The sequence below is a fragment of the Grampus griseus genome (assembly GCF_964374135.1).
Source record: "Grampus griseus genome assembly, chromosome: 20".
In the NCBI taxonomy this organism is placed as follows: Eukaryota; Metazoa; Chordata; class Mammalia; order Artiodactyla; family Delphinidae; genus Grampus; species Grampus griseus.
The window spans coordinates 50,619,581-50,645,290 of NC_139014.1; the positions used below are offsets into that span (position 1 = coordinate 50,619,581).

The 25,710-nt window shown below is 57.4% G+C and overlaps 2 protein-coding genes across 2 annotated transcripts; both read right to left on the minus strand.

The window, feature by feature from the left end:
• Nucleotides 1-6,186: 6,186 nt before the first annotated feature.
• Nucleotides 6,187-13,309, minus strand: SERPINF2 (serpin family F member 2). The gene is made up of 10 exons (XM_082679335.1): nucleotides 13,196-13,309; nucleotides 11,971-12,046; nucleotides 11,789-11,827; nucleotides 11,606-11,668; nucleotides 11,119-11,320; nucleotides 10,519-10,662; nucleotides 10,169-10,372; nucleotides 9,585-9,727; nucleotides 7,900-8,104; nucleotides 6,187-7,270 (listed from the first exon to the last, which is right to left on the minus strand). The coding sequence occupies exons 2-10, from the start codon at nucleotides 12,040-12,042 to the stop codon at nucleotides 6,858-6,860; spliced, it is 1,485 nt and encodes a 494-aa protein (XP_082535461.1). The 5' UTR covers nucleotides 12,043-12,046; nucleotides 13,196-13,309; the 3' UTR covers nucleotides 6,187-6,857.
• An 866-nt stretch (nucleotides 13,310-14,175) lies between these two features.
• On the minus strand, nucleotides 14,176-25,030 carry WDR81 (WD repeat domain 81). The gene is made up of 10 exons (XM_082678455.1): nucleotides 21,319-25,030; nucleotides 20,466-20,573; nucleotides 20,034-20,224; nucleotides 19,730-19,920; nucleotides 19,317-19,482; nucleotides 19,073-19,238; nucleotides 17,698-18,387; nucleotides 16,927-17,072; nucleotides 16,459-16,638; nucleotides 14,176-15,404 (listed from the first exon to the last, which is right to left on the minus strand). The coding sequence occupies exons 1-10, from the start codon at nucleotides 24,992-24,994 to the stop codon at nucleotides 15,084-15,086; spliced, it is 5,835 nt and encodes a 1,944-aa protein (XP_082534581.1). The 5' UTR covers nucleotides 24,995-25,030; the 3' UTR covers nucleotides 14,176-15,083.
• Between the last annotated feature and the right edge of the window lie 680 nt (nucleotides 25,031-25,710).

Genomic DNA, 25,710 nt, shown 5'->3' on the forward strand with positions numbered 1-25,710 from the left:
AAAAAAAAAAGAGTTCATCCCTGGCGGTCCAGCGACTAGAACTCTACGTTTCCACTGCACAGGGTCTGGGTTCGATTCCTGGTCGGGAAACTAGGATCCCACAGGCTGCAGCCAAAAAAAAAAAAAAAGAGTTCAATCATCTCTCTTTTTTTTTTTTATTTTTTATTTATTTATTTGGCTGTACCAGGTCTTAGTTGTGACATGAGCGATCTTAGTTTCTGCCTGCGGGATCTTTAGTTCCAGCATGCAGGCTCTTAGTTGCGGTATGTGGGATCTAGTTCCCTGACCAAGGATCAAACCCAGGCCCCCTACATTGGGAGCTCGGAGTCTTAGCCACTGGACCCCCAGGGAAGTCTCCAGGATTCAATCCATTCAACCAAAAATTGAAGAGCTCCACTCAAAGTACTCACTAGGCACACAGAGAAGGAGTACATAGATGACTGAGACTCAGTGCCTGCCCTTCAGAAGCTCACTGGCTAATAACAGAAGATGACGTGAGGACAGATCGTATACTTCGGCACGTTCTGTGATAGCCGTCTCTACAGCCATGCCATCCAATATGGTAGCCACTAACCCCATGTGGCCATGGAGCAATTGAAATGTGGCCAGTCTGAGTTGTGATCTGCTGTGATCTGCTATAAGTATAAAGTACACGCTAGATTTTGAATAGTTAGTATGAAAAAGAATGTGAACTATCTCAAAAATTTTGACCCTGATTACATATATTAGGTTAAATAAATATATTGTTAAAACTAATTTCACCTATTTCTTTTTTAATGTGGCTGCTAGGAAATCTTAAATTACGTATGCTGTTTGCATTGTATTTCTACTGGACAGCACTGCTCTATAGGGTATCATGGAAGCACAGCTGGAATATATGAATCTAAGCTGAGTCTTGAATAAGAATGAGCTAAGCATAGAAAGGTGGGAAGGCGTTACTATCCTGTGGACAATTTAAAACTGGATCCCTGTCTCACACCATGCACAAAGATTAACTGTAGGTGCATTAGAGGTTTAAATGTTTCTGAAAAACAATTCCTGTTTTTGCAGAACCTTTTTTTAAACATTTTTATTTTTTAATTTTTTTTATTGAGTATAGTTGATTTACAATGTTGTGTTAGTTTCTGCTGTACAGCAAAGTAAATCAGTTATACATATACATACACCAATTCTTTTTTAAATTCTTTCCCCATATAGGTCATTACAGAGCACTGAATAGACTTCCCTGTGCTATACAGTAGGTCCTTATTTGTTATCTATTTTATATATGGTAGTGTGTATATATCAATCCCAATCTCCCAATTTATCCCTCGCCCCCTTTCCCCCCTGGTAACCATAAGATTGTTTTCTACATCTGTGACTCTTTTTCTGTTTTGTAAATAAGTTCATTTGTACCACTTTTTTAGATTCCACATATAAGCGATATCATATGATATTTGTCTTTGTCTGACTTACTTCACTCAGTATGACAATCTCTAGGTCCATCCATGCTGCTGCAAATGGCATTATTTCATTCTTTTTTATGGCTGAGTAATAGTCCATTGCATATATGTACCACATCTTCTTTATCCACTCCCCTGTCGATAGACATTTAGGTTGCTTCCATGTCCTGGCTATTGTAAGTAGTGCTGCAATGAATATTGGAATAATAATTATTCTATATATTATTATTATTATTATTATGTTCAAGTTATGGTTTTCTCTGGATATATGCCCAGGAGTGGGGTTGCTGGCTCATACAGTAGCTCTATTTTTAGTTTTTTAAGGAACCTCCATACTGTTCTCCATAGTAGCTGTACCAGTTTACATTCCCACCAACAGTGCAGGAGGGGGTCCCTGCAGAACCTTTATAATGACTTTTTATTTAAATTATTCACTTATTTTTGAGTAGGTATTTCTTAAATATGGTTCAAAACTCAAAAGCAACTAAAGGTATACAGTGAATGACTCCTTTTCACTCTGATCCCCCGTCACCTGATCCCACTCCCTGGAGACGGCTGATGTTAATCTCCTTCATATGTATCCTTTCAGAGATCATTTTAATGGCTTAAACAACAAATGCAAACACAGATACACAACAGGAAAAAATGTAAATATTTTAGAAAAATGTATAGATGGATTTATCTGTGATCTCTCAGTAGGAAAGTTTTTTTAGACAAGGCACGAAAAAAAAGCACAAATTATAAAAGATTGATAAATTTGGCACTAAAATCAAAAACTTGTTTTCATGAACAGATACCATAAAACAAAATGAAAAGACAAGCCTCACACTAAGAGAAAATATTTGTAACACAGATAACTGACAAAAAAAGATTACTAACTATAATATAGAAAGACCTACAAATCAATTTTTTAAAAAAAAAAGAAAGAAGAAAACAATGCAACAGAAAAAGAGGCCCAGGTAATTCACAGATGAAGACTCCTGAGTGGCCAATAACTTTATGAAAAGATGTTTTTCACCTGTAATCAGGGGAATGCAGATTAAATACTTTGATAAGTGTATTTCACACTCATCAGATGGGTGAAATCGAAACATCTGACAATACCAAGTATTGGTGAGCATGTGGACGGCCAGGATCCCTTAGGCCCTCCTTATGAGAACCTAAATTGATGCAACCCCTTTGAAGAACAGTCTGGCAACAAATGGCAAGGTTGTGCATAACCTTATGTGGCAGCCCTGGCAGTGAAAGATGGAAAACCCAAACCCACAACTCAGCAATTCCACTCCTAAACATGTGAGCTGAAAAGACTCTGCACACGTGCACAAGGATGTAGCAAGAATGTTACAGCAGCACTGTGTAGTGGCAAAAAAAAAGAAAGAAAGAAAACTCCCTCAATGTCCAGCAATGGGAGATTAGATAAGGGGTGAAAAAAAAAAAAAAAGCCTACAGCTATGAGAAATACTAAAGGGAAGCCACTTAACACAGATTCATCGCACAATATAGAGTGATGCCAAGTTGCAGGATGATACATTTGTGGAAGGCTTAAAAACACACAGAATGATACTATTAATATATACCACTCAGGGATTAAAACTCATGCGGTGAAAGTAAAAGAAATGCATGAAAATAATAAAAAAACAAATTCAGGATGATGGTTTTGGGGGCAGGGGAAGGATTGAGGAAGGGAATGTAGGACTATCACTATATTGAGAATATCTTTTAAGCTGGACAGTGGCCCTGTACGATTTATTATACCCTTTCGTATGTCCTAATTATTTATAATAACTTATAAAGAAAGAAGATTTCTCTTTCTTCCGAGTAGCGTGAAAGCAGTGTGTCCCACGCCTGCCAAAGGAGAGGGCCTGCACTGGTGCTTTTCAAGGACTAGGCTCCTGCAGGTAGCTCCTCTCCTGCCTAATCCATGTAATCCTTCTCTGAAGGACCATTCCACAGCTTTTAAACAGCATCTGCTACTCCCTTCTTTAAGGACTCTTCCTTTATTGCCGCATCCCCTAAAGCTACCGTCCGTTTCTCCACCCTCCCTCCCAGACATGCGGGGAAGAGCTATTTACTCTTAGCGCCTTTCCGTCCTCACTCTCCAACTTGCTTCTGTGCCCAGTTCTCCTTTGAAATTGCTGTCGCCAAGTTCACGGGTGACGTCTGCGTTGACCACCAAACGGACATCTCTGCCCTCGCCAGCAGACGGCAAACTGTCCCTCCTTGAAACCCTGACTCTCCACACCCTCTCATTTTTCTCGCACCTCAAAAGCCCCATCTTTTCCATCTTCCTTGCTGGCTTCTGCGACACCTTTTTTTCTGTCTCCATCTACATCTCCTCTTAGGTGATTTCTGCCAGTTCCATAACTTTCAGTGCATCTGTGAGCTCCCAAATATACACTTCCAGCCCAATTTGACATAGCCACATGGATGCCCAGCATGTAAGAGGAACATACAATTCATCATCCAAACACTTCTAAGCACAAAAGCGGGTGCTGTGAATTAAGCTGGAACCACAGACATAACTCGAACCATCCCAGGGAAGACTGGGACATATGGTCACCCTATATTAGTGTGGCATTTCAGTCATGTTCAAAATGGAAATCTCCAATCAAAAAATCTGCCATCCTAAAATCTCCAGTCCTCAAATCTGTCCCTCACTCTGATTTCCATCTCAGTAAAACCCGTTTTTCTCAACACAAAAATCCAGGGATTTGAATGATAAGCCCCACCATCCTTAACTCTTTCCTCTCCCTCATCTGCCGTACAGTCTATGCACAAATTCTATAATGTCTACCTGCAAAATATACCTGAAGTCTGACCACTTTCCTGCATTTCCAGAGCCGGCAGCCTGGGCCGAGCCACCCATGTCTCTTGCCTGCTAACCAGCCTCCCTCCTCCTGCATTTGTGCCTCTAAGTCTGTTCTCCTCACAGAAGCCAAATGAGCCTGCCAGAGCTTACCTCAGACCATGGTGCCCCTCAGTTAAAGCCTTCCACAGGGACTTCCCTGGTGGCACAGTGGTTAAGACTTCATGCTCCCAATGCAGGGGGCCAGGGTTCGATCCCTGGTCAGGGAACTAGATCCCACATGCATGCCGCAACTAAGAGTTCACCTGCTGCAACTAAGGAGCCCGCCTGCCACGACTAAGACCCCGTGCAACTAAACAAATAAATTAAAAAAAAAAAAAAAAGCCTTCCACAGTGAATGAATAATTTCCATCCCCAACGACACGGATGAATCTCACGAACAGGAGGTTGAATGAAAGAAGCCAGGCACAAGGGAGGACAGACTGCACGATTCCTTTACATAAAGTTCAAAACCAGAAAAAACTAGTCTGTTATCAGAAGCCAGGAGAGTGAGTACTGTTCGTTGATCTGAGTACTGGTTTCACAGGGGTACTTGGTTCGTGAAACAAATTCATTATGCTTAGGTACATTTATGTGTACTTGGCATACTATACTTCAACCCCCAAATTTAACTTGTTTATTGTCTAGACCACTCTACCACCAGATGTAGGCTCTGGGGGGTAGAGGTCTTGTTGGCTTTTTCATCGCTGCAGCCTCAGAACCTGGGGAGCTGCTGGGCACACAGAAAGCACTTGACTAGTATTTACGGGGCAGAGGATGCAGTTAAGGCAGCCAGACCGGCAGCACGGAGAACCCGGGAGGCGACAGCAGTGACCCTCGGGAGTGATGGCTAGATCCAAACTGTGGCTAGAGCCCAAATGGAGAGGAAGAGAGAGCTGAGAAAAACTCAAGAGGTAAATTAAGCTGGTGGGCTTGCTGACTTAACTTTCCAGTTATCGCTTACCTCTCCTAAGATAACAACAACTGTCTTTACAGGGGCCCTAAATCCCTCAGTGGTCTGCCCTCAGTTCCTCTCTGATTCCTTCCTACATCTCCCCCCTCCCCCCTTCCACTCCAGCCCCACGGATCTCCTGATCATCCTGAACCTTTTGAGCAGCTCCCACTCCTCTGCCCAGGACACTTTTCCCCAGGATGTCCCCATAGTACCCACCCTTGCCTCCTTCTAGTCTCTGCTCCAAAAGTCACCTCCTCAGGGAGGCCTTCCTTGCTTTACTTCTGACCAGAGCTCTCACCACCCTCTGACATGCCATGTATTTCACTGTTGATTTACTTCCCATCTCCACACACCGCTGGTCTGTAAGAAGCAAGATCCCATCCTAGGGACTTGCTCTTAACCACCGCACTACAGGGCCGCAGGTGGCTGCTGCCACATGGACACCCTATACTCACAGACAAGGGCTGCCCCCAGCTCTGTGCCAAGGTGCCCCCAATTGCTTCCCCCAAATCCTCAGGCGCTGACAGCCTCCATCTGGAGCCGGTGCTCCCGGCAGCCTGCCCGCCCCCGTCTGGCGGGCGCCAGCTCCAGGCAGAAGGGCTGGCGTGTAATTAGAAACTCCTCAAGCTCCCTAATTGCCAGTTCTTCTCCCAAACCAGGAGGCTGGTGCTATTCTGAGCCGCCTTTGTTGCCGGATGCCTGAGGTCCGTAGAGAGGAACAGGCTGAGAGCAGAGCCAGGCTGGCAAGGGGGTGGCCCTGGGCAGGGCTGGTGAAGTCAGAGGGACGGCACGGTGGAGAAGGGCTGGCAAGTGACCAGAGGCCAAACGTGGCACAGAGAGGGCTGCTGCTCCTGGGGGCCCAGCCCGTGGCCTCCTCCCGCCTTCCTCCAGCCCCCCTGCTCCCACCCACGCCCCAAACAGTGACATCACAGCAGACACGCCCATTCATTCTTTATTCAGGTGGCATAAAAATCACTACAAAAACTTTACAAAAGAGCCTTTGGGAGCTAACGCCCCCCACCCCTCAGCCACTGAGACACCGGGCAGGGAGGACAGAGGGGAGAGGAAAAAAGGGGAGTCCTGCCAGTGTTGGTACCTCCGAGGACCAGCGGGGAGACTGAGGCCACGGGGTGGTCTGGAGGCTGCTGGGCCTTGGGCAGCTCAGGGCAGAGGCTCGACCTCCACCCACATGTTTAATCCCACAACAGTGCTCGGCACCCCCGGGCCACCCCATCTCCCCAGCCAGGTGTCCACTCCTCCCCGGCCCTCCCTCTCTGGTAAACAGGCGTGGAGGCGACCCAGCCAATTTAGGGAATAACCTACCTACCTTCCTGACAAAAATGAATCCACAGCTGCCCTTCCGCCCAAGCCCCAGACGAGGACACCCTCTGAACCCCTTTGGATCAAGGCCCACGGTTCCCCGATGCCTGCCCTCCTCCCAGCGCCGCCCCTCCCCAAACCCCCCAAGAGGAGAAGAGAGACTGGCTCCCCTCCTCCCCTCTGCCAGACCGCGCCCCAGGCCCCCGCCCGCAATCCCACAAAGCTGTTTGGAAAGAGTGACATGAGTTGAGAGGCTGGTCCAAGCAGGGACTCGGGCTGCTGGCGGCCAAGCCCCTCACTTGGGGCTGCTAGGTTGGGGGTAATCCTCCTCCGAGGGGGGCGCAAGTTTTAAGTCAGGGCCGAACGGCTTGTCTCCGCGGGGGAAGCCTTTCTGGTGCTGGAAAAAGTCCCTGTTGTCAGGGGAGTCCTGCTGCTCCTTGAGCTCCGGCTGCGCGCCAGGATTGGGGTTCCTCACGCTGCCCACAAAGAGGGGCAGGCTCGTGCTGTCCTCGAGGATGAAGAAGAGGAAGGGGCGGTTCACGCTGAAGGAGGAGAGGGACATGCGGGACATGGCCGTGCTGGTTGTCGCGGCCGCCTCCACGCCGGCCTCTCTGAGCTCCAGCGTGGACTGATGCTGCACGCTGGACACCACCAGGCTCTGGTCTGAGATCCCGCGCAGGTCCGGGGCCTGGAACAGTTCCTGCAGGCCTGCCCAGGCCAGGAGATGGCTGGTCAGAGCTGCCTTCTGCCCCACACGCTGCATGGACCTGCCTGGGAGGGTGTCTGGCGTCCCGGCCAGGGAGCACCTTGAACCCACAGACTGCCGGTTAACTTCTATTTAACCTGCACGTATCAGCTTAAAGGTTCCTTCCTCCGGGAAGCCTTCCCTGAGCCCCTGCCCCGAAGTCCAGACAGATGCCTTTTCAATAGTTCCCTGGGTGGACTAGAGAGAAGCCCTCTGTCTTATCACTTAACGCTGAATTGTAAGTACCTGATTCCTCCTCTGCCGACCCCCGTGAGACTCAGCTCTTTGTACGTGGTGGGCTCCTCGTGCCTCTCGCAGCAGAGCCAGCGAGGCTCACATGCCACCCCTGGCTCTCCACCCAGGATTCTCTGCGGTGCTCAGTCTTGGGCAGAGCAGGTCCTCATTCCCTTGCCCCACCCCCTGCCCAGGACAGAGAGTCCGAGGGTGCACATCAAACCCTCTCACCTCCCTAAGCCCCAGAAAAGGCCAGGACGCACGTCTAGCTCTGACTCAGGCCTGCCGGCTGGGGGGCTTCCTCCTCACCCACCCTGTCCGGCTGAGCCGGGAGCTGTCCCACGCCCGGCCTCCTTACCCAGCTGGCTGAGGATGGCCACCAGGTCCATTTGGTATTTCAGGTGCAGCTTAGGCAGCTGGACCGTGGTGGGCCTCTCCCGCAGCAAGGGCTGGTGCAGCACGCCCCAGCTCAGGCTAGCCAGCACCTGGGACGCGTTCCACTCGAAACGGGTGGGCACGACGACCACGAAGCTCATGTTGTTCTTAAAGGGGAAATGAGCCACCTACAGACAAGGCAAGGAGACGGCGTGAGGACCAGAGAGCACCCAGGCCGACATGGGGACTGGGCCGGCATCGCTTAGGAGACACTCCATCCTTCACAGGTGTGTGCGGGGTCTCTCTGAGCCTCCGCTTCCTCACCCGTGGAGTAACACTACCTGCACACACTGCCGGCTGACATGTGACGGAAAGAGAGAAGCTTTTAAAGCTTCTGGCCGAGCGTGTGCACGTAGGCGGCGCTCACTCAGTAACTGGTAGTTTTCTCTCTCCTCCTCTGCTACCAGCTAGCCCGTGACTCAGGGTGAGGAACCCCCTGTGTCCGCCTCTCACTTCCATGCGTACAATGGACCAGGTTGCCCTAGCAGAGGAGCCGCTGTCAAGGGTGGTACCCTATCCACTCCTCTCTCCTCCAACTGTGACTTTGCCTGGCTGTGTATCTATACTGTGATTTGGGGTGAGATTTCATGTGAACAGAGTTTCCGCAGCTAAAGAAGTGTGAAAAACACTGGGCTCCGTGGGCCCTGGTGGATGCCACTCCTCGGGCTCCAGGCAGAGCGCCCAGAGGGCAGGACCCCTGTGGCGGGAGGGGGAGTGCCAGTGTCTGGCTACCCGGGCCAGCCCGCAGAGGGCGGGCGAGACAAGAGGAAGACCAAGGAGGGCCAAGGATGGAGACGGAAGGGTGAAGGAAGTGTGGGCAGGACACAGCCTGGCGGGAAGGGGCAGCAGGAATAGAACTGGTGGGGAGGCGAACCAAATGGGCCACGTGTCGGGGGAACCGGAGAGAAGCAGGGACACTGCTCCGAGGGCCTGCCTCACCCACAGCCCCTCTCAGAAGAGGCCTTGTGAAACTAACCAACACTGCGGTCTCAGCCACGGCCGACTGGCCCAGGGATCAGCCGCTTAGGCCAAGGGGACCGTGTTTAGGCTGGAAGCGAGGGAGGCTGCACCTGAGATAGCTTGACACAGCGCTCTCTCTAATCAGAATGTTCCATCAGGATGCTGACAGATCCTCCCTTCCAAGGAGCACCATGTGAGAGCTCAGGTCGCATCTCCCAGGCTTCAGGGTGCTGAGGCCCTGTGCTGCCCCATGACCCATGGTTCCTTGTAATAAACCCCCATAACCAAAGATCACCTGGGACTCAACTCAGTGTCCCTTCGTCAGAGAAGGTTCCCTGACCCCTCTAGCTAAAATACCTTCCCCCCACCCTCTGAAATTAGCCTGTTGATTTACGTTTGCTCGTGCACTGTGTGTCTTCCCTCCCCAGAGCAGGGATCTTGTTTCCTCGTGCTCCACTAAACCCGCAGTGCCTGGAGCCTCAGTTTCCCTGGATGGGGGTACAGCGAGACCTTCCAGAGCCACCCGCCCCAGCGGCGTGACTGCAAGGAAGGTGCGGCACACCCCTGACCCCTGTGCCTGCCCCACAGGGGCCCATTCCCTTCTCCACCTCCCAGCACCCAAGCCCAGGCTGAGGAGTCAAGGGTGACCTGGATCTCAGGCTGCTCCAGCAGAAACCAGCGCAGCGGGTACGTGCGGGCTTGCATCATGTCCACCGGCACCGTGAACTGGTCGTCCAGGTGGAAAGTGTCTCTCCGCGTGAGATTCGGGTCGAACTTCCTCCTCCAGAAGCCTGAATCCAGCAGAGGGCAGGGGCCATATAGACTGGGACCAAGGTAGATTCTACCCCACCAGTCTCTTCCCCATCCCACCCAGAACCCATTTAAGGGATGAAAGGTGGAGGCTGGAGCACCAGGGGGTGCTGTGCCAGGTGATACACAGGTAATCTGAGGTCTGTTCCCTGGAGTGATTGTAGAACCTGGGCTTGCGTTCTCCCCTGCCCTGCCACGTTCCCAGGAACCTCCCCTGGGTCTTTTAAGACTCGGTTTCCTCCTAGGGAACTCTCTCCACGACAGCCCCATCCAGTTCCTGGGCCTCCGTCCTGCCACACCATTACCTGTCTCCTACCCTCCCGGCCCAGGCCTGGGGAGGAAGAGGGACCCTCAGAAAAAAGCGTGCCTATAGGGCAGGGGTAGGGTCTGCGGGCAGGGAGCCGAGAAGGGGAGAAGCACACCCTGGAAGTGGATGGCATTGAGGAGAAGCAACACTGTGTCATCTGGCAGATCTGAGAGGAAATCCTCAATCTTCCCCTCTGTGGCCTCCTTCACCCATTGGTTGATGTTTGCCAGGTCATCCCTCTTCCTTCCCGTCAGGCTCATGGGCTTTGCACCAAAGAGCTGTTCTGATTGTTCCAAGAAGTCCTTTTTGATGGGAAATCCTGCACAGAAGGGCCCACAGGCTGTTGCCAGCACTTGGGCCCCACAACCACCTGTGCTCCGACTGGCTGCCTGAGTCCACACCCGTCTCCCTCACCCCTGTCCACCCCAGGGCACAACCTAGAGAGTGTCTGCCACCAGCACCTACCTTTCTGCAGGTACATTCTGGCAGCCAATCGGAAAGCCCCAGGGCCCAGGTCCTGGCAGAGGCGGCTGAGCAGGTGGGGGAGGCAGGGCCCTGAGTCCACGTGCAGCACCTGCTGCAGCCTCTGCAGCGTTTGGTTCTGAGCACCTGGAGGGGACACAGCAGCTGTGGTCCTTCCCGCCCCCACTGCCCTCTCCCATCCCTCTTGAATACCTACAGTGCGCATGCCCACGAGACCGCGCTTTCTCCTCCCATATCCTGAACTGGTCTGAGGGACAGGACTCCCAAGTTTGCTTTCATCTCTGTTGCTGCCAATCTGGGCAACCTCACCCTATGGCCTTCCCTCTCTGGGGAAGGTCCCACAGTGAGACCCTCCAGTCCAACGGAGACGTTGTACCTATCATATTCTTGCACAAAAATCACCAGAAGCACATCCTGGGCCCAATCCCTGGGATTCTCATTCACAGAGACTGGAGTCTGCATTTTTACCAAACATCCAAGTGACCCTGATGGAGGAAGCACCTGCTCGTAAACTCTGGGGTAGGTAATGAGTTCCTACTGGCCTCCCAGCTCTGCTGGTCTGGACAGGTGCTCCCATAGTACCTAGTGCCAGGTGAGACAGTGCCAGGGCCACACTCAGAGGCGACAGGATCAGGTTGGGCCTGGTGGAGTTTTGGGCCACCAGGGAGAAGAGGTCTCTGGTGAAGGCCATCATGGCCTGGGCCAGCCTGCGGGTCTGCTCCGGGTTTGGGGACCCCTCGCAGTCTCCTGGGGCCTTCTTTGGGGCAGTCTGGCCACCAGGCTCCTGCAGGGACAGATTAGGGGTCAGTGGGGTCAAGGGGTCAGCTCCAGGTTCTGTGTTGAAGATCTCCTTCAAAGCCCCTGTGCTGGGGACAGCAGGGCCTTGTCCCAGTCCAGACATGGGCAATGGCATTCAGGGGACTAGGTCCCTTCCTCTGGTTCCTCCCACCCTCTCCCTTCAGGCCTCAGCCTCACTGCCACCCTCAGGCCCTGCCCACTTCCTTGCCCCTGCCGATGGCCCTCCTCCCTCAGGCCCCGCCCACTCTTCCCCAGCCCCACCTGGTTGTACCTGGTTGCCCAACTTGAGGAGGGAAAGTGGGGGTAGCTTCTGCTGGGTCTGCCCACTCATCAGCTGAAGAAAGGAGGAAGCAGATGGAGAGCAACCCTTCCCACAGGTCTCCCCACCCTGCACCAGCCACAGGCGAGGCCCCCTGGGGCCTTCCTCCCTGCCGTGCCTCTCTCTCCCCAGTACCTGCAGGCCCAAGGGCTCCATGGTGCTCACAGGAGAGAACTGTTGAGAAAGGAACGAGGAGAGGCGAGGGAACCCCTAAAGCCAAGACCTCCCTCGACCCTGCCCCCCTCCTCTTTCCCCGGGACCCCTGGCGTCTCCCGTAGCCGCCTCCCCGCCCCACCCAGACCGCGGCCCAGGCTCACCGCTGAGCAGGGGCTTTGCAGGCAGGACAAGCTGAGCACAAGGACAAGCTCAGGCAGCCAGAGCAGCGCCATGTTCCTGTGCGGGATGGGAAGCCTCCGTTCCTTCCTCGCGCCCACACCCGCCGTGGAATCCCACCCTCACGCTCACGGGCAGCCGAAGTCCTGAGCCGTCACCAAGGAGGGGACAGCGACAGCAGCAGCACACACGCCCAAAGCACAGCCCTCTGAGCGGTGAATTGCTTGAACTCCCCCCTGAGTTGCTTTTTCCCCTTTGCGTTTTCTGATTGTTCACTTTTCATGCACTGAAAATGTTTTTGTTCATAGGGGGAAAATATTACCCAAACAAAAACATGTCCCCATTCTTCAAGGCCTGGTGTTGTGAGTCAGACCTGGGTTTGAATCCAGGCTGTGCCTCTTGGCAGAGGCCGTAGGACATCCCCCTTAACCCCTCTGGGCTTTGCCTCATCTTGTAAAATGGTGGCGAAAGTCCCTACCTCTACCCATGTGTATCGCGGAGACCAACCTAAGTCAGTCTTCGTGAGCCCTGACTACACGGCCTGGCACTCAGCAATGGCTGCTGTCAGTCTAGCCCAAGGGCCCTCTTGTGGGAGGCGCCTGCCCTGAAGCCTCCTCTGTACTGAGGCTTCCACCCCGGAGCTCCTATCCAACTGGCTGTCCATCAGCCCACCTTTTCTGGCTGGTCTGCTCTTGCCCGCAAGGGTGGACGGGACTGTGGTCTCAGCAGGGGTGGTGGGCTGGGCCAGAGACTGGCCTTGTTGACCCAACAGCAGAGCCCAATGAATGACTCTGGCCAGAGCCACCTTTGGACTTACAGAAAACACAGGACCTGGCCCTCTCTCTGCCCCAGGCTGGCTCCGGGAAGCCAGGCTGGCGGGTGCCGATGGGCAGGTCTTGGTCCGGCCTCGGAGCAGGTCTCACACACACCCATCCCGCCCCCATCTCAAGCATCCTTCTATCACCCCTGGCCCCATCCCCATCCCACACAAGGACCCTTGGCCAGGGCCCTGATCTCCCACCTGGGCTTTTGAATCTTCCTGGCAAGAAAAGGCTTCCAGGCTTTCATTTCCCAGAGGGACTCCCCCCAGAACCTCCACCTTGGTTCCTCATCACCCCAGGAGGCGGAGAAGTGACAGGTCTCCTGAATAAACTCAGCCCAGACCCCCTCGGCAAGGTGGGCAGCTCCAGGCCGAGCCACCCATCTTACCTCGGCAGGCTCCTCGCCGCTGCACACGATGTCCCTCTGGCCCCACTTGGGTGCTCCCCACGCTGTGCCCGGGTTCCAGCCAGCCCGGCTGAGCCCTCCCCTGCCACCAGGACCTTTGCTCTCAGCCAACCCCTGTTCCAATTGCTTTCTCTTCTGGTAAACATTGACCTGCACATCCGGTTAAACATTGATATTAGGACCAAAAACCCCTTTCCCGCCAAGGCATCTAATACTGGGACAGCTACCTGGAACCCCCGTAGATGTGGGTCCCACTTAAGCCCGGAGAAAGGAGGTTCAGGAGACGGTCGATGAGGTTGTCCTCAGCCGGAGGGCAGATCCAGGAAGGACAGGGGCCTTCCAGTGACCCCGTGAAGTGAGAGGTTATCCCTGTCTTAGGCACAGAGAAGCTGTGTGACCTGCCCAAGGACACAGAGCTGGGCTCAGAGTTACATCCAGGTTCCTAGTTCCAATGTCCTTTCCTCTCCCCCATAACTGCCTCCCCCTCCCAAGAGGAGGGAAGCGGAAGCTGCAAGAGATGACGCAGGAACCCAGGATAGGATGCCCATCCTCAACCCTCACATGCCCAGGCTCCTGGTTGGATGCCTCCAGCCTGGATCCAGACGGCAGGGGTGGGGAGAGGAAAGATGCGGAGGGACACAGCCTCTCCCAGCACCCTACTTCATCGGGAGCAATACCTCCTTACCCTCCTCAAGGGTGAGGGTTCTGCAAACTGGCCTGGGGCTGCACGAACCAGAAGCCCTGTACCCAGTACCGCCTGAAGAACAGTGATCGGGCTGCCTCCGCACCTCCTCACCCTCTCCTCGCTGTCCCGGAAGCTGCAGGGTCTCAATTTTTCCCCACCCTGGCACCGTCGTCAGGAAAAGCCTCACTCAGGGACCTCCCTGGTGGCCCAGGGGTTGGGGCTCCGCGCTTCCACTGCACGGCCGAAAAAAAAGAGAAGCCTCACTCGGTTCCACGGCTCTTCCAAAGAATTTATTGATCATATTTACATCTATTGCAAATAGTGAGAAAGCAGCAGAGGCCCAGCCCCAGACCTCATCTCTGCTCCAGAACGTGAGGACCCGGGGATGCCTGGGTCTTCCTGTCCCCTGGGGGAGGGAGACCTGAGATGCAGAGATGACCCTTCTTGCCCCTTCTTTCAGGGTCTTGGACCTGCTCCCCCAGGGACTCTGGACCCAGGGGCTGTCTCATCAACTCAAGGCACAAACACTGTGGTGACAGGTGGGCAGGCAAGGCATGGGGTTGCTCCTGGCAGGCACCACTGGGCCCAGTCCATCTTCTCTCCTTTGGTCCTGCCCTCTTTCTTCCCCTGCTGGTCCCACACTGGGCAGGGCCTGGCTGGGAGGACACTTAAACCACTGCCCAAGGCCCCTAACTCCTGGACCATGGCCAGCCCTTAGAGGCTGGAGTCCAAGCACCATCAGTGTCCTGGACTGTGGTGGCATCCCGGTCCTTGCAGGACAGGGGCAGAGAGAGCCCAGCAAGGGGTGCTGTGGCTGGAGACTGGCTAGGCAGGGAGAGTCTCCCTTCCCCTTCCCAGAGCTTCCTGTCCCCATGTGGATGCAGAGGGTGGAGCTGGGGAGAAGAGAGGGCAGCAATGCCTTCCCCAGGCTCTCGCTCTTGCTTCCTGCTGGCTCGGTGGGGCAGCATCGCCCCAAGCCACGAACGAGATCCCTTCTGGCAGCCTCAGTGGCTCTGGGGGTTCAGGAGCCCAGACCTCCAGGCCACCTTAGCTGGCAGGCCATGTGGGTACCCAGGGCATGGGGCCTGAGGCTTGCCAGGAGGGATGCTGCTGGGGAAACAAAGGTGAGGGATGGACTCCCGGAGGACGTGTGCCCACCTCTGCCTGGCCAGCTCTTGCCTCGGACTATGCCAGGAGGCGGATGACCCCGTTGTCTGAGCCCAGCAGGAGGTGGCGTTTGGTGGGCAGCAAGGCCAGGCTGGTGAGCGTGCCACGGAAGTTCTCGGAGCTGAGCTTGGTGGTGGCCTGGGAAGGCGGCTCAAGCAGGGAGCAGACACCAATCTTGTTGGCCACGGTGCCAGTTACCACCTCGCTGCCGTACAAGTCGAAGGTGTGGATAGGGTCGGAGGTGGACTTGTAGTGATGCGTGGGCTTCTGCTCCAGCTCCTTCCAGACAGTCAAGGAGTGGTCAGAGGAGGAGCTGACCAGGACGCTGCCCTCCACTGCCTGCCCGGGGAGAGCAGAGCCTCAGCAGGGCCCAGGGTCTTCCTGTTTCCTCCCACAGGATCTCCCAGGAGGACAGGGTGTCCTGAGCCGGGGACAGGCTGCCACCCTCCCACGTTATATCAACGTTAGTTAACAGGAATATATTAAGTGTCATCAACCTAGTCATCATTATAATTTGGGCACTTACTACGTCAAGCATTGTATTAGGTACATTACACGTCTTACCGTGGTTAACCTTCATAACAACTTTGTGAGGAAGGTGTTGTCATTGTTCCCATTTTACAGAGGAAAACACTAAGGCTCAGGAAAGTTAAGTAATCATACAAGGTCACAGAACCAATAAGGGGCAGAGCCAGGATTAACACCCAGGCTGACCCCAGAGACCTCCTGATGCTTTCTTGGAGAGTCAGAATTTAGAGGCACCCAGAACCCAGGATCCCCTGGGGGCCCTGGAGGGAACCGGGGGCTGCCTGCCCCCAGCAGTGGCAGTGCATGTCCCCTCGTTGCCGCTTAGGATGGGGAGGGAGTCCCAGTTGCCTGGAAAAACCCTCCCACAAAGAGCCCTGTTCCTCCCCTCCTGCACCTCCCTGAGCAGTTCCCTGAGGTCTGTGATTGAAAATGGGCTGGGGGTGGAGGTGGGGGCAGGATTCCCATGCCCGATCCGCCCCTGCCCGCACCGGGACAGCCCAGCTGGGGGCATGGACTCTGCTCAGTGGTCTGGGGGCAGTAAACAGCCTCCCAGCTGAGCTTTATTTAACCTGACTGGGTCATGGACAGGGCCCGACCCCTGATCCTCCAAGTAAGACAAATATGGACAAGGGTTACTCATTAGAACATCACCAGGAAGCAGCAGGGTCAGCTCGGCCCCCCGGTTCCACCCAGCGGCCAGCCTCCTGCCGAGGCCCCCATGGTGCAGCTGGCTCCTGACCCTCCCTGCCCACCAGTCCTCGGGCAGGTATAAGGGAGGTCAGCTGGAGCCTGTCCTGGGTGGGCTCTAAGCAGAGGTGACGGCTGGAGCAGTCAGCCAGGAGGGGAAGGGAACCTGGTCTGTCACCTTGATCTGCAGGATGTCCCCTTCATGGGCAGGCCAGCCACGCAGAACCAGGCCCGTACGGGTGTCCAGGAGCACCATGAAGCCCGAGGAGAAGCCGGCCACCACACTCCGGCCGCTGGGGCTGACAGCCAGGGAGCGGACAAGCCCAGGGTTCAGCCCGCTGCTCAGGCGGAACTCATGCTGTGGGCAGAGGAAGACAAGCTGAGGCGCCACAGCCTGCTCCAACCCGCATCTCCCCGAGGTCCAGTTCATCCCCCAACCCACACAGCTGGAAGGCCTGAGCCTCGTCCCCGATCAAGGGGGGGCTCCCCAAACCCCAGAGCCAGAGCCCCACCCCCCACCCCCCAGGGTTTGCTGCTACAGATGATCTGTCACCAAAGAGAAACTCTGCCCTGGCCTCCTCTCTTCAGGGGTCTCTCCTCCCTGCCAGGCACCCAGGCCAGGGCTCAGGGAACAGGATGCCCTGACCTGCAGGCCAGGCTTCCGGCAGTCTACAAAGCGCAGGGTCGAGTCAGAGCTGGCCATGGTGATGCTGGTGTGGGGGGCGGGCATGACAGCCACAGCGGTCAGGGGCACCCGGCTGTCCGACGGCTCCACCATGCGAAGGGTCTTCCCTGGGAAGGAAAGGCACGGTGGATCTGGGTCCCGGCCACTGACGGAAGAGCCCCGACTCCTCCTATCCCCCCAACCCACCCCGTACCTGCCTCCCACATCCCAGGAAACCTCAATAAATGCTGCGAAAGATGTTTCTTGACCCTCCCACCTTCCTACTTCCGTGGCCAAGCCAGGCCCCTCTCTTCACACAGCACCCTCGCCGAAAGCTACCTCCCCACCACCTACCTCAATGCTACTCTACCTCCTTAACCCCTGCTTTCTAACCTTATTTCTGCCTACAATGATGACAAAAAATATGTGAGCAACTGTTTACCAACCAGGTACTACGTGCTCCACGTTAAGCTAAACCCCTATGCATTATCCTCTAAAGCAGCTGTTCCGATTCCCATTTTGCAGATAGGAAAACTGATACTTCGAGCAGCAGAGTGACTTGCTCAAGGTCACTCGGCAAGTAAGTTGGCAGAGCCGATTCAAACTTGGGTATGACGGATTCTGAGTCTTAGATGCTCCTCTCTGTGGCCTCAGCGGGTCACCCTCAACCACATACCATTATACCCCAACCCACCACCCTTGGTGGAGTACAGGACAGCAGCAACAGAACAGGCCTCACCTGGGCCCGCTCACCTGTGAAGGGGTCCCAGACGTGCACAGCCCCGTCACAGCTCACCACACACTGCGGGGCCTCAAGCTGGCCCACAAAGAAGACACTCTTGCGGTGCTGGGCATAGACGAGGCGTGAGGCTGTCTCACTGGTGCCGTCCCCAGAGTTGTAGAGGGGCCAGAGGCGCACGGTGCGGTCCTTGCTGCCACTCAGGAAGAAGTCCTCGCTGCTCAGGGGCACCACACACTTGACGGCCCCTGAGTGGCCGGGGAAGCTCTGCAGGCGGATCTGGTGGAAGTGAAAGTGGGCATCCTGCTGGTTCACGCCGATCTCGTACTGCCAGTGCGCCAGCCAGTTCCCACTCAGGCCGTGCACGCTCCGCGGCAGCTTCCGCTTCAGCACGTTGTCCTCGCTCTGGCTGCCGAGGTCCCCGCCACCCACCCCGGGGATGGGGCCCAGCGGGCCGGGGCTCTCAGGCTGGGAGTCATCGGGGATCTGGATGCGGTTCCCGACCAGGACGCTCCCAAAGGTCCCCGAGTGGCCGTCGTCCTGGGGGCAGCCCCCACCCTGGGGGTCCCACTCAGGGCCGGTGCTGGGCGCGGTGGGCTCCACGCTGGCAGGGCTGCGATGGCTTGGGCTCATGCTCTCCAGATACAGCCCCGCCAGCTCCCCCACCAGCTCGTGGTTGGGGACGATCTTCCGGATGATGTCACCTGGATGGGAGCGGGAGAGGTCCTGAGATTAGGGGAGATGGCAAGTGACTGCCACCACCTACCCACGGGCTTGGGAACCACAGAAGGCAGGGCAGGTACTGTCTGTGCAACTCTAAGCAAGTAACTCTTCATCTCTGAGCCTGTTTCCTCCCCAGGAAAACGTGGATTCATTCCTTCAGTATGGACACGTGAGCATCTTCCACATGTGCTGCGTGCCATGCTGGGCATCAGAAACAGAACGGTGAACAAGACAGGTCATGCTCTCCCTCCCACAGGCTAGATTTCAGTGGTGGGATGACAACATATCTGACCAGCACTGTTCATCCTATTCAGGGCGATGACACACATAGACGCTTGGCACAGGGCCCGGCCTATACGGGAAGTTACGTGAACAGTGGGCTGCTAATTCCTCTCAGATGGCTGCTAAGACGTCAGTCCGGCAGCCTGACTGCCCTGCCTGCCCCAGGCACAGGCCAGGCTGCTCCTGCGCCTCCTTGCTGGCCAAAGCTCAATCCCTGTTTATACGTCACGGGGACTCAGGGGCCTAAGGCCAAATCCCTTTGCTCTGACCCAGAGAACTGTGTTTAACACCCACTCCTGCCTCTAGGGACTGGGGGAGCATGGGGCCCTCCCAGGGGAAGAGTTGTAGCCACAGAGGCTGGGAGGGGACGTGATGGGCCAGTACCCAACAGGCAGGAGAAGGGCACGTAGATCGTATACGCCATCTCCAAGGTGAACACCTTCTGCAGCTCGTCCAGCAGGGTGGGGTCCACCAGCCGCAGCTGCCCATCGGAGAAGGCCACCTTTGGCAGCTGGCCCTCACTGCGGCCCACGGACTCCAGCTTCAGATCCTGTGGGCAGGAAGCCCGGGGAGTCAGCGGAGGCCACGGCCCCTGGCCAGCCCACCCCAGCCAGGTAGGTCTGCCCACCTGGTGCCGAAGCTCGTGCAGCTGAGAGAAGATTTGAAAGAAGGTGGCCACGGGCTCGCTCAGGTGCTGCTGGACCATCTCCTGTCCGATGCGCAGGCAGATGAGGGCAATGAGGCTAATGGTTTTCATACACAGGACAGTCCGGGCCTGGGCTCCACTTGGGAACCTGGAAATAGAGCTTATAAGCTCCAGCCCCCACTGCCTCTGCAGGGCTTTCCCAGATCTATCCAAAGCCATAAACGAAAGGAGCTATAAGACCCACTGGTCCAGACCAGGTGAGGAAACGAAGGCACAGACAGGTGTGGCTTGCTCAGGGTCACCCGGTGGGGATGAAAACCAGCACTCCTGACGCCCCGCGCCCCAGGTCGCCCCCCAGCCGGGCTGCTCCCCTGTGGGGTGGTGCAGGGCCCTACCCCGTGACGAGGGAAGTGAGGAAGCTGAGCACGGGCAGCAAGACCTCGTGACTGATACGGGGCAGGATGTCCATGAGGGTGGTGTCTGAGAGGTACACGATGATCTTCTGGGTCAGAGTCACCGCTGCCAGCAGCCCCGCCTCCTTGCGGCTGTTCAGTCGACTGGGGCCTGAGGTACTACCCGGGGCCACCTAGGGCCACAGAGCAGATGAGGGCCAGGTTGCCTCACAGACCGCCGGGAACCCAGAGAGGTCCTGGGTCGGCCCTCAGCCGCCCAGACCCCGGCTGCCAAACGGTGACTGACCAGGTAGCTGATGTAGGGCAGGTACTGGTAGGTGAGGACGGGCTCCCCGTACAGGTGGGCGACGTGGAGGAGGCAGCTGAGCACGGGCCCCGATACTATATCGCCCAGTACTGGTCTCTTCTGGTAGATGTTGCCCACGTTCAGCGGGGGGCTCTCGCCACTGCTCACGGTGAACTGCTGCTGGGTGGGCCCTGTCAAGGAAGGGCCACAGCTAGTGGAGGGCGGGGGGAGGTGGGCCTTCAGGGACCGCAGTGGCCACTCCTGCTCACTCTAGCTTGGGGTCTCCCCGTGCCTCACCCAAGGAAGGAAGGAGCTTACAGACTGGGACCCAGGACCGGGCCAGGAGGTGGTCCGAGGTGAAAGTGGGAAGGATCCGCTACAGGGGGCTGAAGAGGGGCAAAGGGCTGGAGGAAGCCCCATCCCCGGCCTTACCCACATAACACGACGTCAGCAGGCGGAGCAGGTTCCGGGCCACGTGGCGAGAGGCCACGGTGGGGCCGAGCTTGGCGGACAGCCAGCGGACCATCTTGCAGGCCGTATCTGCAGGGCGGGGGCAGGCCCTGAGCTCATCAGATAACGGCGGCTCACTACTCCCCAACCCCACCCCACGGACCCCGCCTAGCCGACGCGGACTCCAACTGTGCCCAGGAGCCCAGCCAGCGCCTGGCCACCCCACGCCACCACCCTCCCTTTAGCAGCAGCAGAGCTGGCCTGTGGGAGTCTGGCTTTGGGGCTGCTCCAGGCACCTCTACTCGGGCATACCCTGCAGGAGGGTGACCCTTTCAGTGAATCTCCCCCAGCTGCGAAATGAGGCCCTGGCTACCATCCCCTCTGGCCTCTTCCCCTTCCGCTTCTCTTCACTCTCTCAGTCTAACCACACTGGCCTTTCACAGATTCTTTAATGGAACCACGACAGCCTCAGAGCCTCGCACAGGCTGTTCCCTCTGCCTGGAACGCTCTTCCCACCGCAGAGCCTGCCATTTTTGCCCAGCTACCTCCTCCTCGTTGAACCCCAGCAGGCCCTACTTCCAAGGAAGCCTTCTTTGACCCCTGAAAATGAGATCTAAGCCCATGTTATATTCCCTCGTGGTAGCCAGCCATTGTTGTTTGTAGCACTAACAGAACTCGTGCTTATGGAAGACTGCCTACAGCACGGACGTGAGCTCCAGCAGGGCAGGCCCATGGCTCTGCTGCGTGTGGATCTGCTCGACCCACTGCTTGGCACAGGGCAGGGGCTCCGCACACGGTGAGTGTTAGACCAACACCTCCAGGTCTGAGAACTCACCAAGAAGGATCTTCTGCTCTTTGCCCTCCGACTGCTCGGTCAGTGGTTCCTCTTCTTCCTCCCCGTCAGCCCCACCGTCACCGGCCACGACCGTATCCATGGACAGCACCGTGTTGGACAGCGTGAGCTCAGACGCCTCGGGGACCTCATCCTGCTCCCCCTCCCCCTCCCCCTCGTCCAACACCACACAGCCCTCCTCCTCCTCCTCTTCCTCCTCGGAGCCCTCGCTTTGCTTCAAGTCCTGGCTGCTGTCACCCGACCTGAGGCTGCTCTTGTCCACCGGGGCGCCCCCCTCGTCTGCCACCCGCTCCTCGCCCAGGGATGTCTCGCTGCTGCTGCTCTTGTCACTCAGCCGGCCCAGGCTCACGGCCTCAGCCTCCTGGGGCTGAGGGGATTCGGCCACGTAGAGCCCGGCCTGGAAGTCCTCTGTCTCGGGGAGGTCGGCCTGGTCGTGGAAGCTGACGCCAGACGTGTAGTCCAGGAGCCCCAGGCCCGAGGAGGCAGCAGGCTCCCCGTCCATCTGGATCTCCTCCCCAAAGGCACAGGAGCTAGGCCTGGCCCCCGGGAGCCCACTTTCCTCATCCTCTGCAGCCCCCGCCAGGCCCTTGCTTTCTTCCTGGGAGGCCTCCACACCCGCCAGCACCTGCAGGACGTGGGGCAGCAGGTGGACGAGAAAGGCCTGCAGGCCCAGCCGCACCATTAGCTGGGCCACAAAGCAGTCGGTGTACAGGTAGAAGCGCCCGCGTAGCCGGCAGGGGCTCTCGTAGGCACCAATGAGAGGCTTCAGTAGGTACCTGTTAGCATTTTTGGGGCCCAGTGCCTTGGCAACAGGTTCAAATAGGTACCAGGCCGTGTACACGGCTGTGTGCTCCTCAGACATGAGTGACAGCACAAAAGGCAGCAAGATCTCCAGGCCCTCGGGGGTGATGTCACCCAAAACTGCACCCAGTTGCTGCCACAGAGCAAAGACCAGCTCCCGCCCCTGGGCCTCGTCCTCCACGCGCCTCGCCTGGTACAGGAGGATGAACTTGTGCAGTGCGGGGAAGTACGAAGGGAAGGGAACCACGGAGCTGAAGGGGCTGAGGAGCTGGGCCGGGCAGGGTGGGGGCAACCCCTGGGAGACGGGCCTGTACTCGAACAGCGGGTCCAGCTTGCCCCTCCCTGCAACCACGGGGCCTTGACGGCCACTGAGCTGCAGGAGCGTGTCCAGCACGGGCTGCAGAGACACAGGGACCTCCTTGGGATGGCGTGTGCAGAGCCCCCGCACAGCCTCGAAGCGTACCCACAAAGGCGCATCAGGCGGCAGCGTCCGGACCCTGGTGGCAAACACCATCTCAGCCAGCAGGACGCCCAGCGCCTGCATGTCCCGATGGAAGAGGTCCCGCAGCAGCACGGCGCGCTGGACCTGGGGCTGCGGAGGCACCTCCAAGCGGCCCCCCAGGCCTTTGGTCAAGAAGTTGCCCAGTTTCTCCACCTCTTCCAGAGCCTGCAGAGGACCAAAGCCCTCCGGAAGAAGAATCTTGCCCTCCTCACCTTCCCCGGGGTCTACCCCAGCAGCTTTGTTCCGGCGGCCTGGTCGAGAGGTTGCGGCCCCCGAGAAAGGCAGGAGGCCTGGAGGGGCGTGACTAGAAGAGGAGGAGGAGGAGGGGCCCAGCTGGTCACCTGCCTTCCCAGTGAGGGAGATGGAATCCAGAGCTTCTGTGGCCTGCTCCAAGTCATCCTCCCCCACCACGGGCATGTCCCTGGCCCAGGCAGCCTCACGGGGCGCGGCCTCCAAAACCGGCCTGCCCGTTCCATTCGTCAGCTGTGCTGGGAAGTCCTCCCGGCCTGTGCTCTCCTGGATGGTCTGGAACAACAGCCTGGGGATGAGTGGAGGCTCAGGGGCAAGAGCAGGGGCCCCGGCCAGGCGCCGGGGGTGCGGCTGGTCAAAGAGCTGCACCACGCCGTAACTGGTCAGGTGCGTGTGGGCGTCCACCAGGTGCAGACACACATTCTTCTCCTTCACGGCCTCCTTGCCCTGGAGTTTGTAGCCAAAGGTGAGATCAATCCAGTGGTGTAGGTCCTGGGACACCTCTCGGCTCTCCAGCAGCGCCCGGTGGGCAGCCACGAACTCCTGGCTGGAGCTGCACCAGGCCGGCACGTCCAGGTCAGGCATGTCAGGGTGGATGGAGCAGAAGATGGAGGGATCGGTGTAGAACTCGGGGATGCACTCATCAGGTGTCCAGCTCTGCATACGCTCCATGCTTGCAGGATACTCATGGGGCTCCCACTGCGCCCGCACGTGTCCACAGAGCACCGACCGGGGTGTGCGCCGAGCCTTGTACACATAGTATGTGATGTCAGAAAGCACGTCAGAGATGTGGTGAGGAACGTGCGGTGGCTCCCCGCCCCCCGCGCCACCTGCCACAAACGCCTGCCGCGTCATCTCATACGTGAAGTCCAGCTGTTTATCCCCCTTGTTGAGGCGGAACTTGGACTTGCGCAGGTCTCGGAAGCGCCCCCGGGGCGTGGTGAAGTCCACCACCCAGGGCAGCACTGGGTGGTAGTTGGGGTCCCCCTGCCGCCGACCTGCCAACCGATTCAGCTGCATGAGGTAGTGGAAGTTGCTGATGCGGCCATGGACCCAGTCTAGCACGAGGTCCCTAAGTTCCTCCTGGCAGGTGGGACACCCAGGTCCCCCTCCTCCCTCCTCTCCAGGCTCAATGCCTGCCCCCTTTCTTGCTACAGAGATCTTCTCATTCTCATCCTCTCTGAGCTTCTCGTAAGCACTCAGGTCCAGCCGTAGCTCACTGCAAAGCTTCTCATCTACAGCGATGTGGTGCAAGGATAGGGCCCCGCAGGCCAGTCCCTGGCGGTGACAGGCGTCCATGGCCCTCAGCACGCGGAAGAGAATGAAGAGCACCTTGGCTTGGCTGTTGGCCAGCTTGGCAGGGCTGAAGGCGACCACATCGTGCAGGCAGAACTGCACGTAGGGGTGCACCACATACAACATCTCTGGCGACTCCAACAGCGCCTCAGCTCTCAGAAGACTGGGAGAGGCAGGGTTGCCCCGAGGAGGACAGGGGCCATCTCTGGCATGTGATGGGCACTGGGGAGCTTCACCCACTGGCAGGAAGGGGCAACCATAGACCCTCTGTAGAGCTTGTCGTACTGAGTCCAGGGCAGGGACAGCTGCAGGGGCAGGACTGTGACTATAGGGCTGCCCATAAGTGTGATATGCGTGGCGCCACAGGTTGCGATAATTCTGGGCAGCCACATCCTGCATGAAGCGAGTGAGGGTCTCCGGGCTGCCGGACCCCTCCTCAAAAGGCAGGGAGCCCAGCGGGTAAGAGAGCCTCTGTTTCCGCAGCCCGTGGACCTCCACTCGCGTCCAACCGGGCGGCAGCCTCTGCACGGAGCGTTGCAGGAGAGTTCTGACTTCCGCTTCGCCCAGGCCTTCAGCGCGGGGACACGGTCCCGGGGGCAGCCGGCGCTCGCGGAGGCTGGCCAGCCAGCGCGCAGGCACTAGGGCCACCACGTGGGTGCCCCCCGGGGCTGGAGCCAGCTGCCGGGCATCGATGTTCAGGTCTCTCTCCACGCTCCGGAGCAGCTCCTCCATGTCGGGGCTCGGGGGCGGTGACCAGCCCTCGGCCTCGGTGGTAAGAGCGACTTCCCGCCCCCTGCTCCCCAGGGCCATCCCCTCCTGGCCGCCTGGGGGCGGCGCGGGGCTGAGCCCGGCCACGGCCCTCCTCGCCACAGCTTCCGGAGTGCCGAGCCGGGTGTGTGGGGATGGGAGAGGGACAGGGGCTGGGGCGGAGGAGGCGGGGGTGGGCCGGGGACAGAGGGGGCGCGGGGGCGCACTTACCCCTCAGCAAGGTCCTGCACTCCGGGAGCGGCAGGGCGGGGGATGCGGGGCGCCACCGCCGGGCTCCACCGTGACGGGTCAGCTGACGCTGCTCACGTGATCGCCCCGGCACGGAAACAACCGCACGTGGCTCGACTGGTCCGGGGGACCCCGCCTCCCGCCCGCGCCACCGCCCGGCCGGCCTCGGCGCCCTCCCTTCCAGCGCTCTGCTGGGCCCGGTGGCGGCTTCGCTTCCTCAGGGTGAAAGGGGCAGGAGAGGGGGATGCTGAGCCACCCACGGAATTTCCCCTCCCCTCCCTACTTCCTCCTTCATGTGCTGGGTCGCGGACCTAGGGAGGCTTTCCCTAGAGATGGCGGACTTTAAGTGGCTGACCATCCCTGCCACCACCCCACCTCCCTCTGGTTTTACAGAGAAGAAACCTGAAGCCGAGATGGGACTTTTGACATAAGTCCCTTCACCGCCTCCATGCTGCCTACCAAAAAAAAAGAGCTTTTAGTTTTCCAGAATATTTCATCAGTAACATTCCATTTGGCCCTCACAACACTCA